The sequence below is a fragment of the Harpia harpyja genome, chromosome 19, assembly GCF_026419915.1.
Source record: "Harpia harpyja isolate bHarHar1 chromosome 19, bHarHar1 primary haplotype, whole genome shotgun sequence".
NCBI classification, from domain to species: domain Eukaryota; kingdom Metazoa; phylum Chordata; class Aves; order Accipitriformes; family Accipitridae; genus Harpia; species Harpia harpyja.
This window is the reverse complement of record NC_068958.1, coordinates 20,384,096-20,397,694: the sequence shown is the minus strand read 5'-3', so window position 1 is coordinate 20,397,694 and position 13,599 is coordinate 20,384,096. Positions and strand designations below refer to the sequence as shown.

The window sequence follows — 13,599 nt, the reverse complement described above, 5'->3', positions numbered from 1 at the left end:
AATGCCTCTGCTGGGCAAAGCAGTGTCCCTTAATTGCCACCCATTTAAGCGTTGGCTTGTGCAAACTGCAGAAATCGTGCTTGAAATTTAATTTAATTATCAATGGCATCAGCAACACATTTGGAAGAATGTTTCTTGTCAGACTTCTACCTGAAGGAGCGCCAGTAATTTCTAGCAGGAGATGCGTAGGAATCTGTATGACACAAGAGCCTGTTTTTGAAGGTGCTAAGGGTCAAAAGTGAATAGTCCCATCAATACTGAAGAAGGGAAGAAAACCTTGCACTTAACAACTGGTCTTACTCCTGTTGTGGTTTAAGCCCAGCCGGTAACAAAGCACCACGCAGCCGCTTGCTCACTCTCCTCTCCCCCTGCCGCCCCGGGCCACGGTGGGATGAGCAGAAAACATAAGGCAGGCTCGTGGGTCGAAGTAAGGACTGGGAGAGATCACTCACCCCTTATGGTCACGGGCAAAAGACAGGCTCAGCTTGGGGAAGAAACAAAATCAATGTAGTTTACTACAAATCCAAAGAAGCCAAGGATATTAGGAAGTCAAACCAAACCTGCGAACACCTGCCCCCCACCCCTCCCTCCTTCCCACCTCAACTCCACTCCCGGGTTTCTCTCCCTGCTCCCCCGGCGGCGGGGAATGGGGGCTGGGGTCGGTTCCTCACAGGTTGTCTCTGCCGCTCCTTCCTCCTCAGGGGGAGGAGGACTCCGCGCTCGTCCCCTGCTCCACCGCGAGGTCCCTCCCACAGGAGACTGTCCTTCAGGAAGGTCTCGTCCTTGCCGCGGGCTGCAGTTCCTCACAAACTTCCCTGGCGTGGGTCCTTTCCGCGGGCTTCAGTTCTTCCCGAACTTCCCTGGCGTGGGTCCTTTCCGCGGGCTTCAGTTCTTCCCGAACTTCCCTGGCGTGGGTCCTTTCCGCAGGCCGGTCTTCAGCCACACGCTGCTCCAGCGCGGGCTTTCCCATGGAGCCACGGCCATCTTGGGGGGCCTCTGCTCCACCGTTCGCCTCCAGGGGCTGCAGGGGCATCAACCTCCTCAGGTGCCCCTCCTGCCCCCCGACCCCGGTGTCTGCAGAGCTGTTCCTCTCACATTCCTAATCCCCCTGCTCGCTGCAGGTTCCCCTTCTGAAATAGTTTATCCCAGAGGCGCTACCACTGTCGCTGATTGCGTCGGCCTGGGCCAGAGGCGGGTCCGACTCCGAGCTGAGGGAGCTTCGAGCAGCTTCTCACAGGAGCCACCCCTGCAGCCCCTGCGCTGCTACCAAAACCCCGCCACACAAACCCATAACAACTCCCTTTGCCAAGCAGTCAAAACCCAGAAACTAACATGAGAACCCAACTTGTCCTCTCTTTATTTCAGATTTGGGAAAATTCCCTGCTGGAAAAAAGAAAATCCTGGAAAATCCGCTAGTGTTTGTGTGAGTAGAAGGTTCCAACCTTTTGTTATTAAGCTGTAAGAACTATTTCATGCCGTTTTGTCCAAAAGCGTCAGAAATACTTGCACAGAAATGCGCAGCATCTGAATGGAAGGCGTCAGAACCGCTTGAATTTGAGCTTTATCTGGTGTGGCTGCAGGTTTTGTGGCATTTAGTATCTTCAGAACAGTAAGAATCAAAGTATCTGACTTTGCATCCAAAAAACCTGCTTGTGGCTAAAGAAGATCAGTTTCAGCTCTGGAGGCACCAAAAAATCATCAGCTGTCAAATTGGACCTAAGCCATCTTTTCAAACCTTCCGTGATCTTGCTGCAATGCGTGATGATGGATATATGGATTAGAGAACAGCGTACGATGGCAAACTTGTAGCATTGGCTCTGATGTAAAAAGAAAACAAATTCTTTCCTAAAATCAAAGTAATTCCAAATTCTTGGTACCGTGCAGCCATGCCACTTGCAAAGGAAGCATTTCCCTGCCTCTCAAAGCTTGCTGTATCCTCGATCTGCTGTCTTCCTGCTGTTAATTGATTGCAACTCTGCGTGTCTGATTAGGGCTAAGAGTTGCTCTCGATAGGGATATCATACAACATATGCTGTGCACGCTCGTGTGTATAGATACGTTTATACTGTACGCATGTACATAGGCATGCCTGTTTGTGTGCTGGCCCTAAAATCACTCGTGTTCTAAAGCATCAGCCTTGAAGGCATATTCATCAAACTGTTCTGTAGATCTTTTGTTTTTACGGGTTCCCTCAAAATGAGAGACTTTTTATGCAGTCTGCTGTGGCAAATAGCCCCACATTCTAATCTTTACTATCACTCTTGTTGACTTTATCGTCACTCGCTCTTGGTGTGTGTATAAACAGGTATGTGTATGTATGTTCAGACAGTATTTAACAGGTAGAGTTGACTAAAACAAATGTAAAGAGTGGAAATTCTGACTCTTCTGCTTCAGCTTTGGACAACTTGGCTTCAGATTCTCATCCAGAGATGAGATGTGTTAGCAAGAGCTTGTTCTGTGCTTCAGACGACCCGATGGGTGGTTTGCATACGCATCATAACGCAGCATTGTCTATGTAACTTGTGACACCTAGGGCGCTGTCAGCCTAGTGGAGTGCGGTAACAAGCAGGTAAATCATCAGCAGCTGTTTGCAGCTGGGGTAAGGCTGACGGATTGACAGGGGGGATGAGAACACGTAGTTCCTGGTGCTCTGCCTTCCTTGTGATCTGACTGTCGTAATAAACAGGGGGGGCGTTAAGCATCTTTAATACTTTTGTAAGCGATTAAAGGCACAAAGTAGAGCAGCAAGAGAGACTGCCCAAGTGGAATACTTTGTGCTTTATAACCCACAAGTACCCACAGGTAGGTGCAATAATACTCCCCTCGTGCGTTTGTTGGGGTGCAAAACAAAGTTTTGTTCCCTTCTTGGTCTTTGGTACAGGATAAAGGCAGGTCAGCAAGCTGGAAGGTTAGGCCAGGGAGTAGGACTGTTTCTTCTTTTTCACCTACTGATACCTTTCTTTAGGGTTACTTTGAAAAAGAAGATTTGACTGATCAAGCCATCAGGAGACTTTCAGTCCAAGAAAGAGCGAAGCCAGCTCTTGCCAGGACTGGAGGAAGTCCCTGTTGAGAGCGAACCCTTAGAACCTGAGCTCGTTCTCAGACTTTGTCGATTATGTCTAAGCAAGGAGACGACTGCTACTTCTATTTCTATTCCACCTGTAACAAGGTATGTTTGGGCTTCTTTTGCTTTGGGGTTTCTTGTTGAGGTTTTAGGAGAGGAGGGGGCAGAGGGGGAGGGGACATCCAGATTTCTGTTAACTGAATAAGCAGTTAGATTCTGCTTCCAGTTCTGCTAGCATGGATAATTTTTTAGGCTGTACTGTTTTAATTTCCTTTTTGTTGATTTCCTTTTGGTTACAGGGAGACAGCTGTTCCTTCCGCCACTGTGAGGCTGCTCTGGGCAATGAGAGAGTGTGCAGGCTGTGGCGGGAGGGTCGCTGTTTCAGGACTAGCTGCAGGTTCAGACACATGGAAGTCGAAGTGAGTGTTTGCCTAAAGATGTGTTCTCAAACTAAATCCCTGAAAGCATTTTTCCTTGCTGTCGGTAGACTGAATGTGCTTGTACGTGATAGCTTTACTTGCTTTAAAATGATACTGGTTTGTGTTACTTGGAGGGGGGTGGGAGGAATTTGGGAGAAGAAAAATCAATTTCTTAGGTATATCTCAGCAAGACATTTTTGTATTAGGTGCTGACGTTGTTCTGAGGTCTTGGGGTAGCACAGGGTGGGGAGGGAGAAGATGGGAAGGAGATAAGGCTCTGAAAGGTAAATTGAGAGAGATTCAAGCTAGGCAATTTAAGGCATTTTTTCCCTCTGAATAATCCCAGTATTTTGCACGTTGTCTTAGTTTAACCCACCCTGAACTGATGTGTGAGAGCCCCCCGTCTTCTCCAACGGAATGACAGGAAAGCTAGATAATATGTAGTTGTTACAGCTTACGCAAACTTTGTCGATCTGCCCTGAAATGCTTTCAGTGATAAACTGCCCTTTGGAATGATGTTTCCGCAGTGCACTGCAATAGCCCTGTCTCTGGCATGACGTGTAACTATGTCTCTTAGCAAATCTCAGGCGAGTGTTACCATGAGCTTTTATTTCTTTCTGTCTTCAGAAAAAACGCAGTGAGATTCCTTGCCACTGGGAGAATCAAGCAGTTGGCTGTCAAAAATCCAACTGCGCGTTCCGTCACACGAAAGGACGTTATGTCGACGGACGCTTCTTCCCGCCAAGCAAAAGTGAGTTTCTTGGGTCCTTTTTCTTTCAGCATTAAAGAATTAATTTTGAATATTACTTAGGAGTGGGTACAATGCCGTAGAAGGCATCAGGTAACTGCTCACTGATGAGTGTAGGGAGAAGTGTGCAGTCGCAGGCTCTCAGCTAAACGGACTGTAATTCTGGTATGTAATTTTTTCTTTCATGCTCAGCTTCTCTGTGCTTTGTGTGATCTTTGCACTTCAGGTTGCTTTCCCCTCATTTAATCCTTTCTGGATGGTCGGGTGGCGAGATTAGTGTGTGAAGGGAAGCCGTTGTTCCTAGTGTGTTCATAGGGGTGGGGAATAGGAAACTCTGAATTCAGTAGCCAGGTGGGTTATGTACCTTATCTACCCTATCTAGACAGTGAGTGCAAGGTTGGGGTGAAAGTTTTACATGGCCAAATGAGAGATGATCCTCGTCTTCCTCTAGCTACGCTTCCAAGTCCCCCTGAGTCTGCAGAAGATGCTGTGAAAATGGCTCAGGTGTCACTGCAGCAAAACAAACTTTCTGTCCAGTCAAATCCCTCTCCGCAGCTGAGGGGGGTGATGATAGTGGAAAACTCTGAAAAGGTCCCAAGTCCTACGCATCCTCCAGTTGTAATCAATGCTGCAGATGATGATGAAGATGGGTACTTTTTACTTCCTGAAGGCATTTCTACTGGAGGTGAATGTATAAATGAGAGAATGCCTGAACTGTGTAGCGTTTAAAGCTACGGACGAGAGTCTGGACTCTTAAATAGTTTTTCCCCGGTATAGCTCTTGCTTATATGAGCTTGTCAAGTCAATATAGCTGTTTAAAAAAAACCCTCCTACAAACAGTTGCTTGTAGTTAGGAATACGAACAGAATGTGAACCGTGGACTGAAACGTCATTGTACGAGCTACATAAGCATGAAACGTCTTGTATAATCCCTGCTCCCTAACTGAATAGGTTTATTTTGGACTTTCAGACCAGCTTTCTGAAGAAGGAGGTGAAACTAAAACAGCTGTCCAGCAACCGGCAACAGAAGCCCCTAGTGGATCGCGGATAATTTCCACTAGGAAATGCAGCGGTAATACAAAGCAAGGTATTCTAGCAGCTGTAGTAGGATGGATTGGAAGGAGAACTTGACGATTAACTCCAAAGCACTATGTTCTAAAAGTACGGTAGAACATAGGGTAGCTGGATGGAGTCAGTTATTTCCATGGGCTCATTCCTGTCTAATAATGTCGTATGTCCCTTGGGTCAGACAGGTCAACTCCTCCTTGTTGACTTTTGTAAAACAAAATAGAGCCACAGCGTGGAGTTTAAAAGCCTGCAAATGTGTCCTTTCAAACACTGTGGGAAGCCATGTCTAATGACGGAGGAATCTAATATCATGTAGATGGATTAAAACGCTTAAAAGTGCAGGTTTTACTCTGTAGGATGGGAGGAGGGGTGCCAATTGCTTACCAAAATGCCCATCCGTTCTATGGCTTTTTTTACTTGTGGGGAGTGTTGAGAGGGTTTATTTGGAAGACTTTGGAAGGGTTCTGAGGTGTAAGAAGCTTGAGGAAGCGTGCTCTTCAACATGTGCCTTTAGGCCTCAGCTTCATTAACGATTTTCTGTTTTCAGAGGACAATTTAAATTTTGGAATAAAAACAGTTAAAGAAATCAAATTGAAGAAACTAAAGGAAAAAACAAAAAACCAAGGTGGTGAGTTAATATCCCTTACTTTCTTATCCTTCTGCCTTCTGTTCACCTTCATCCTTTTGGTTTTTTTGTTTTTGTTTTTAAGCTTCTGATACTACCTGGATAGCTGGCTATGCACTGGTGAATACAATTCTTGGCACGAGAAAGGAAATTTTGGGGGGCTGTTGGGTTCAGACTGGGAGGTGTATGCAGCTGAGAGCTGCTTGAGTGACAGACTTCCATGCTTAGTTGCAGGCCTTGAGCTACTTTGGCGTGCAGTCTGTTTTCTTAAACTCAAACAGCTGATATTCTAGATTGGAATTCCAAGGGCAAATCAGAGGGAAATTGCTCATTTCTCTTATTTACATGCAGTGGTCATTGTGTGTTTGACAGTAATGGATAACTAATGTCTTTGGTCTTTGTGATAGTTCTTCTGTTTTGGTTGGTTGGTTGGTTTTTTGTTGGTTTTATTTTTTTCCCTAAACATCCTTATGTTTTGCTTGCTCTGATCAGAAGGTCCTTCAGGAGTTTCTGTTCCTCCGCTCCAATCTCGGGCTGTTCCTGTGCCAGAAAAGGAAATTGTACGGACGGTAGTGAGAACTGTGACTCTGTCTACAAAGCAAGGTAATAGCCAATGCTATTGTTTCCATTTCACGGCTCCTCAACCGAAAGGTTAAGTAATAATTAAGGTAATTCAGACACGTTAGCCTGCTGGTGCTGCCTTTTCTAATTAAAACCCTGCTTTTATGCTTAAAGGCCCTGGTTTGATTGCAAATATTTGGCATTTGTAGGTGCTGAGTTTGTCGTATTGCAATAAAAGATCCAGAAGTGGTTTGTCAATACAAGTGTCAGTATGCAAATAAGGGGATAACTGGAAAACCCGGGGAGTAATGAAAGGGAAGACCTATAGAAGATGGTATTATACAAGTAGCCAATTTCTGAAGCATTGACGAGGCTGACGGTGGCACTTGCGGAGAGTAGCGTGATACGAGTCTGTGTATAAGTGGTGGTGTTCGGATCTGCACAAATTCCTTGGAAAGGCAAAAAACGTGTGGCACTACTACTACTCGTAGTCACTCGTTTCTGTGGTTTGGCTACCAGAAGAGTGTCTTTTGCTGGGACGTGGGCTAGAAGGACAATGCTTTTACTGGCTACTGGTTTGTGTGCACTGAAGAGATTATTCTTTGTTTTAGGGGAGGAGCCTGTGATTCAACTGAACCTTGGCGAGAGGATGGGAAAACGGAAAGCCTCCACAGGTAAGAGCTTTTTGTGAGCCGTTGTTCGGGTGCCCTCATCTAAACGTGAACTATATTTAAGGGTATTTTTGCTGCGTGCATGAGGAAAATACATTTTGGCAGAGATGTATGTTGACGGCAGAAGTGGCAAATTTGGTTAGCAGCTGAAAGACAAATATAAGCAAAGATCCCTGGAAGCATTGAAGTTTGTGGCTGACTGTTCTAAAATCCTCCTCCAGAGAAACGTTCTTAAAGTATTGCTTGCTTTCTCTCTTTCTGAAGCTGGTAAAAGTGTCCTTCCGCTAAAGCGCAACCTTGCTGACAGGCTGGGGAAGAAGACAGAGGTTCTGGATAGTGCTGACAAAGCAGCAAAGAGAGGTACGGCTACTAAGCAGACATCTGGGTTTGATGCACAGATTTTCTGTTTAGGTTTGCTGTTTGTCCTTTCTTCTAACGGTTCTTTTTGCGTGTTGGTTGAGGGCTCGAGGTAGCTCTGAATCCCAGTGAAGTGATGGGTCTCATTTCGAAATGCGAACACCAAATGGAGATTTATGCAGTCTGCCTAACTTTTTCTGTTCTCTCTTGTAGTTCAAGTCCCCAGGTCTCTGAAGGAGAGGCTAGGACTGCCCTCTGAGCAGACCAGTACAGAGACAGATAAGAACTGGCTATTAAGTATGCCTTCCCCTTCTGTCTTTCCATGAACTTTCATGCGACCGTAAAAGTTAATTTAAAAACACCTGCCTGATTCCTCTTGCTCAAGTGCTGAAGCTGTCCTGTTTAGCCACTGTCAGAGATCTGGCTCTAGGGGTGGGGGGGTGTTTTCCACTCGTGCCTCATCAAGGTTTCCGCTTGAAAACTGCTGTGAGCCGTCAGAACCTGCAGTATGCTTACGCAGAAGTAGGACAGAAGCACTACCAGGAGCAGGAGTTTGAGATGTGAACAGAGAGACAACGGTCTGAGAAAGTAACAAAATAAAATAGACTAATGCTTTTTGTGTCGCAACTCTCTCCGGATAGCACTAGTTTTCAAACTACAAGTGGCTTAAAGGAGGAGAATACCGTGCAGAATGGTGCTGTCCTAAGATGCATTCTTGGGATCACGCAAACCTAGTTTTCCTTAGTCCTGTGACAGATTTTGGAGACTTTAAATATTGCTGGACTCTCCTTAAATGTTGGTGCTTCTCTTTTTTTGATGATGACAGAGAAGGCTGCTAAGCCAGCAGGAGAGATCCATGTGAAAACAGTGGAGGAAATTCGACTTGAGAGAGCTCATCGGAGACGAGGAGAACCTCAAGCAAAACCCCAGACTGAAGGACGTTGTAAAACAGAAGATCCCAGCTCGGGGGCAAGACTTTCCCCTGCAGTTCGTGTGAAAACTTTCTCAGGATCCCTGGCTGAAAAAAACCACAAGCGATTGGAAGGAGAGAAGCGAAAACCAGAAGAGTTTCCTACCGAGACAAAAGTTGAGAGGAAACCCAAGAAGCAGAGCATACTTGCTCCGTCTGTGCTCAGCCAAGTGCGCCCGGCAGAGCCGGCAGGTAAAGCCAAGCCAGCAGGAGAAGTGCGTGTTAAAACCTTGGAAGAAATCAAGCGGGAGAAAGCTCTGCGGATGCAGCAGAGTGGAGGAAAAGTGCCAGCTCCACCAGCACAACCTGAACCTGCCCCGACAGGGAGGAGGTTGTTACGGATCACAAAGCTAATAGGTAATAAGGTGATTTGGTACCTGCCCTGGTGAAGCGCTTCCCCTGTCAAGCAAATTCAGTTTGCTCAGGATTTGCTTTGCTTTTTCCTTCTGCATATAGTAGAGGGTAGAAGAGTTTAAGGCTACGAAGTCAGAAGGCAAGGAAGTGCCAGAATATGCAACCATATTATTTTCTGTGAATCACGTGATGGTTTTCTGTATTTCCCACTGGAAAATTCTTCCACTGAGGAGCTTTGTAGCCTAGTTTCTTGCTTCTGTTTTTTTCTGCCATCCGCTTGTGGTATGGGATCTTCCCTGGGCTGAATCCAGGCTTACCTTCCTCTTTGGCATATGCGTTGTTTAACTTAGTTATTGATGTATCTATGTTTGCAAAGCATGTATCAACTTCTTAATGTGAGGGCCAGTTTTTGTCAAAATTGGCAGAGCACTAAAGATATCGTTAAAGAGGTAACTAGGTTTCTTTATTTCTGCTGTTGACAAAATGATGTGGGGTTTTTGGTTTTTTTTTTGCTTGTTTCGCAGCACCTGGAAGAGAAGAAAAGAAGATAGTGGAATTGAGCAAGCCTTTTCCCAAAGCTGTCTCTGCACCCGCAGAGGTGAGTCCTTTGTGAAGACATACATCTATCTATTCATACAATTTTTGATACATTTTGTTATGTTTTGTTTGTAACTTGCTGCATGCTCCCAGTTTGAGTGTGTTGCTACCTTTCTGCATTTGGAAAGCGCTGCAGTGATGTCGCAAGTCCTGTCACTTTCAATAGCATTTCCAGACAACGTGTTAAACCCCAAGCTTTGAATTAATCTTATTATACCTGACAACGAATAAGAAACCCTATTAGCACCAGATAAAATCTGCGAGGTTAATGTTTTTCTTCTCCGTGACTTTCTCTGTGAGACTGGAAGAAGGAGATCTTAAAATCCTGGGCTAAGAACTTTAATAGAAAAGGCTAGAGGTTTGTATTAGAGGAAGTCAGTCTGCCAGGGAATGCTGTCTTGGGGGAGCTTGTATGACTTCCTGTTGCTGAAAAAGAATGTAATAGATTACAGCTAGAGTCTTCTGCTCTATTGAAGAAGCTTGCTGTGTTGGGAATTGTAGGCTTTTGAAACTATTTCCATAGCAAAGCATGGATCCTGTTACAGGTTACAGGCAACGTTTTATGGGGAAAAATGTCAGATCTGAATGGTATTAACATGCTCTGTTCCACATGGAGCTATTTTGGAGGGATTGCTACTCAGATTTTCTTACTGAAATCTCCATAGATTTTTGTCCTCTTAGTCCTCTTCTTTTGTTTCTTTCCGGCCCTCTGATCAGAGTGCAACTAATTCCAAAGTTCAAGTGAAGAGCCTTGAAGAGATAATGTGGGAGAAGCGGCAGCTGAAGCAACGCCAAGAAGAGAAGCTTCAGAAGGAAGCAGCTGCTGTGCCATCTCCTGTTGAACAGGCAATCAAGGATAAAAGTCGAGCATCAGGGAGTCCTGAATCCAGTGTGGTTTCAGGGTCAGCTTATCAGCTTCCAAAGAGGATATTGGTGAAATCTCCGGGAGATGGGGTTGAAAGCCCAGGAAAGGGTGCTGCCGTATCACCAGGGAAACGGGCAGCTCAACTCCAGGAATGGAAAGCTGAAAGTAAGTGTTGACTGTATGTTAAAGAGTTACTTTAGGTCATGCTTTGAAAGAAAGGCAGAGGGTGACAATTTTCACGTTGTAACTCTGGCTCCTTTTTGTAATTGTTTTGCTCCTTTTTATGGCTTGTTGGTAAACAGAGTTAACGGTGTGGAAGATAGTGCTGAGAATCCAGGAAAAGGCAGTGTAGTTGTGCTGGCTAAATACATTTAACTAGAAGGGTTGTGGCGCTGTTAAGAGAACCTGTTTGTTTGTTGTTTTGTTTTTTTTTTCCTGAGGTAGAGCATGACGGTATCAGTTCTCTCTTCCTTTTACTCTAGCCAAATGGAAGGTGTGCCTGAAGCCTTTGGATGGGAAAGCCACCTTCCCCACAAAGCAGCCACTGAAACGTAAGGCAGCCGAGAGTCATCCCTCTGCCGTGGCGGCTGTGAAGCCATTGAGTGCCACTGGTGGCGACGGGAAGGAGCCTTCAGCTAAAAAAGCAGCTGTGGTAAGGACAGCGACTGAGGCAGTAGTGGGTCCCTAGTAAAATTGATGCCCAAGTTGTACGCTCCTCTTGGAGAACAGGTGGAAGACTGAAATGTTCTCCGGCTCTCTGTTCCCTTTTAAGTCCAGAAGTGGTCGACAGGACACTTGTAGTACCTTTCTGCTTTTTACGAGGTGAATGGCAGTGTTTACATAACGCTCTGCTACGTCCATTAATGCCGTGTTCTTTAGGAAGACCCAAGGTCGTTAGTAAACTTTAAGGGAATACTAACTTTTCTTCAGGTGTGCCCTGGTTCTGTATTTTGGTTAGGGCTCAGCAATGCCAGAGGAGAAGCAGTGGAGGAAGAATCTGCAAAGCAGTCTTTGACCTGTGTATCATAAAAACCATCTTGCTTCTTCCTAGGCCATTGTTCCGGCTTTGCCAGAGGACAGCCTCCTCTCCGTACGTGGGAGAGAAGAACCCCAAGCCAGGTAACAACTAGAACTTGTTCTTTTTCTTGATCAGTGTGCCTTTCACGTGAAACTGAGTTGTGTTTTTTTCACACGTGGAAACATTAGGGTTTTGAGATAATTCATGCCAAAATCCAGCAGAGGAAAAATTTGTCTGAAAGAATAAGCTTCTAGTAGCTGGCTGGACTGCTTATTCAGATTCTTGTCTGAAAATGCTGCAAGTTGGTACAGCTTTTCAGTGGCTTCTTGGGTTTTCTGAACGCCTGCAGAGGTTGACTTGGTAACCTTTTTGCAGTCAAATTAGTAAAGGTGGCCAAGTACCTCTGGCTACAAAAATGGAACCTTCTTTGCCAGACCCCAGATGCTGTGTCTTCGCGGATAAATCCCCAAACTGCAAAATGTACCTGCTGATACATTGGACTCTAAAAGTAGCCCCAGGTTAATTGAATAACAATCCCTGTGTAAGGCTGAGGTGTAGGAGGGATTAACTACCGTTTTAAGAGCTGGTTTGCAGAAAACATGTCTCTGCTTAAGGAATGTCATACACTGATTTGCTCTCTTTCTTGTTCTTCCAAGTCCTGTACTGCATCTTGGAAGCCAGGCAGACTCTGTGGCACAGTCAGAGGTCACAAGCTCAACTTCACCTTCTTCACAAGTAGCAGTAAAGAAACGCCGGTTGAGCTTCTCAGGGGCCTGGGAAGCCCCCTTCTCTGTAGAAGACGACTTTGAGAAGTTTCTTTGGGAAATCTCAGGAGGCAAACAGGAAGACGAAGTTGATGTGGACCCAGAGAATGAGGAGGATGACTTCTTCATGGAAATTGGTGAACTGATTGACGGCTGAAAATAAAGAAATAAATAAATTGCAACTGATTATTTTGTTGGATACCCAGAGGTGATTCTTTTTCGAGCTGAGGCTTTGCAATGAGTCTTAAAGCACAGGTGAACTGGTAGAAATTGGCAGTATCTGCACTCAGTTGTCCTGAACTTCCCTGCAGGTCAGAGGTGCGGTCTGAATTTGTGACCCTGCAGAAGACAGCTGAGACTGGGGTCTATTGTGTACCCTGCCACCAGGGATCGTTTTCCCTAGCAGCTACCTTTTGAATGATTTTCTTAAATTTTTGAAGAACTTGAGTCTCTTCTCTTCCTACGAGGATTTGTGAAGCTGCGGGGGCCCTCAGGCATTTGCTGCTGGCAGAGGAAAAATCGGTTGTCGGAGTTGATTGTCAATACTTTCTCTCTGGGAGAAAACACTTGCGTGCTTTGATAATCCACTGTGCTGTCTTAGTTCCTAGAGGAAAGGTCTGAAACCACAACTGAGCAAACTGCTGTTCCGGCTCCAGAAGGGTCACCCAGCCCCAAGCTGCCGACGCTTTATCCTGCTGCAGGACTTTCTCCCGCTGAGACTTCTGCGCAGACTTCAGGAGAGAGGAAGAGCGTGCGAGAGCCCGGCGAGGAAGGCTTCCCCCTCGCTGCTTCCCTCCTCCTGCTCCGTCGTCAGCCTTCGCTGTCCCCGGCCTAGGCTCTGCCCGTGGAGACGGGGTTTGGTGTACACCATGGTTTCTGTAAATATTTTATTCTTCCCTCTTATATTCGTATTCTCCCGAAGGTCCTGTATTAAATGTAGCCTGGCCTCCTCTGCCTTCAGCCGTAGCCTAGCCGTTCCCTATGACAGCAGTTAACTCGGTTGCCCTTCTCTGGACACGCTCCAGCACCTCAATGTCTTTCCTGTGGTTAGGGGCCCAAAACTGAACGCAGGACTCGAGCTGCGGCCTCACCAGTGCCAAGTACAGGGGAACAATCACATCCCTGCTCCTGCTGGCCACACTCTTTCTGATACAGGCCAGGATGCCGTTGGCCTTCTTGGCCACCTGGGCACACTGCCGGCTCATATCCAGACGGCTGTCAACCAGCACCCCCAGGTCCTTCTCTGCTGGGCAGCTTTCCAGCTGCTCTTCCCCAAGCCTGTAGCGCCGCACGGGGTCACCGTGACCGAAGCGCAGGACCCGGCCCTCGGCCTCGTTGAACTTCATACGATTGGCCTCGGCCCATCGATCCAGCCTGTCCAGATCTCTCTGTAGAGCCTCCCTACCCTCAAGCAGATCGACCCTGCCTCCCAACTTGGCGTCATCTGCAAACTTGCTGAGGGTGCGCTCAATCCCCTCATCCAAATCATCGATGAAGATATTAAACAGAACTGGCCCC

General features: G+C 46.3%; 1 protein-coding gene across 1 annotated transcript; it reads left to right on the top strand.

Moving 5' to 3' along the window:
• Positions 1–2,980: 2,980 nt before the first annotated feature.
• On the top strand, positions 2,981–12,280 carry LOC128154800 (zinc finger CCCH domain-containing protein 11A-like). The gene is made up of 16 exons (XM_052815884.1): positions 2,981–3,169; positions 3,364–3,483; positions 4,111–4,234; positions 4,683–4,901; positions 5,202–5,318; positions 5,847–5,927; positions 6,417–6,527; positions 7,097–7,159; positions 7,421–7,520; positions 7,725–7,810; positions 8,340–8,840; positions 9,362–9,435; positions 10,152–10,464; positions 10,782–10,948; positions 11,351–11,418; positions 11,974–12,280. The coding sequence occupies exons 1-16, from the start codon at positions 3,116–3,118 to the stop codon at positions 12,236–12,238; spliced, it is 2,463 nt and encodes an 820-aa protein (XP_052671844.1). The 5' UTR covers positions 2,981–3,115; the 3' UTR covers positions 12,239–12,280.
• The last annotated feature ends 1,319 nt before the right edge of the window (positions 12,281–13,599 follow it).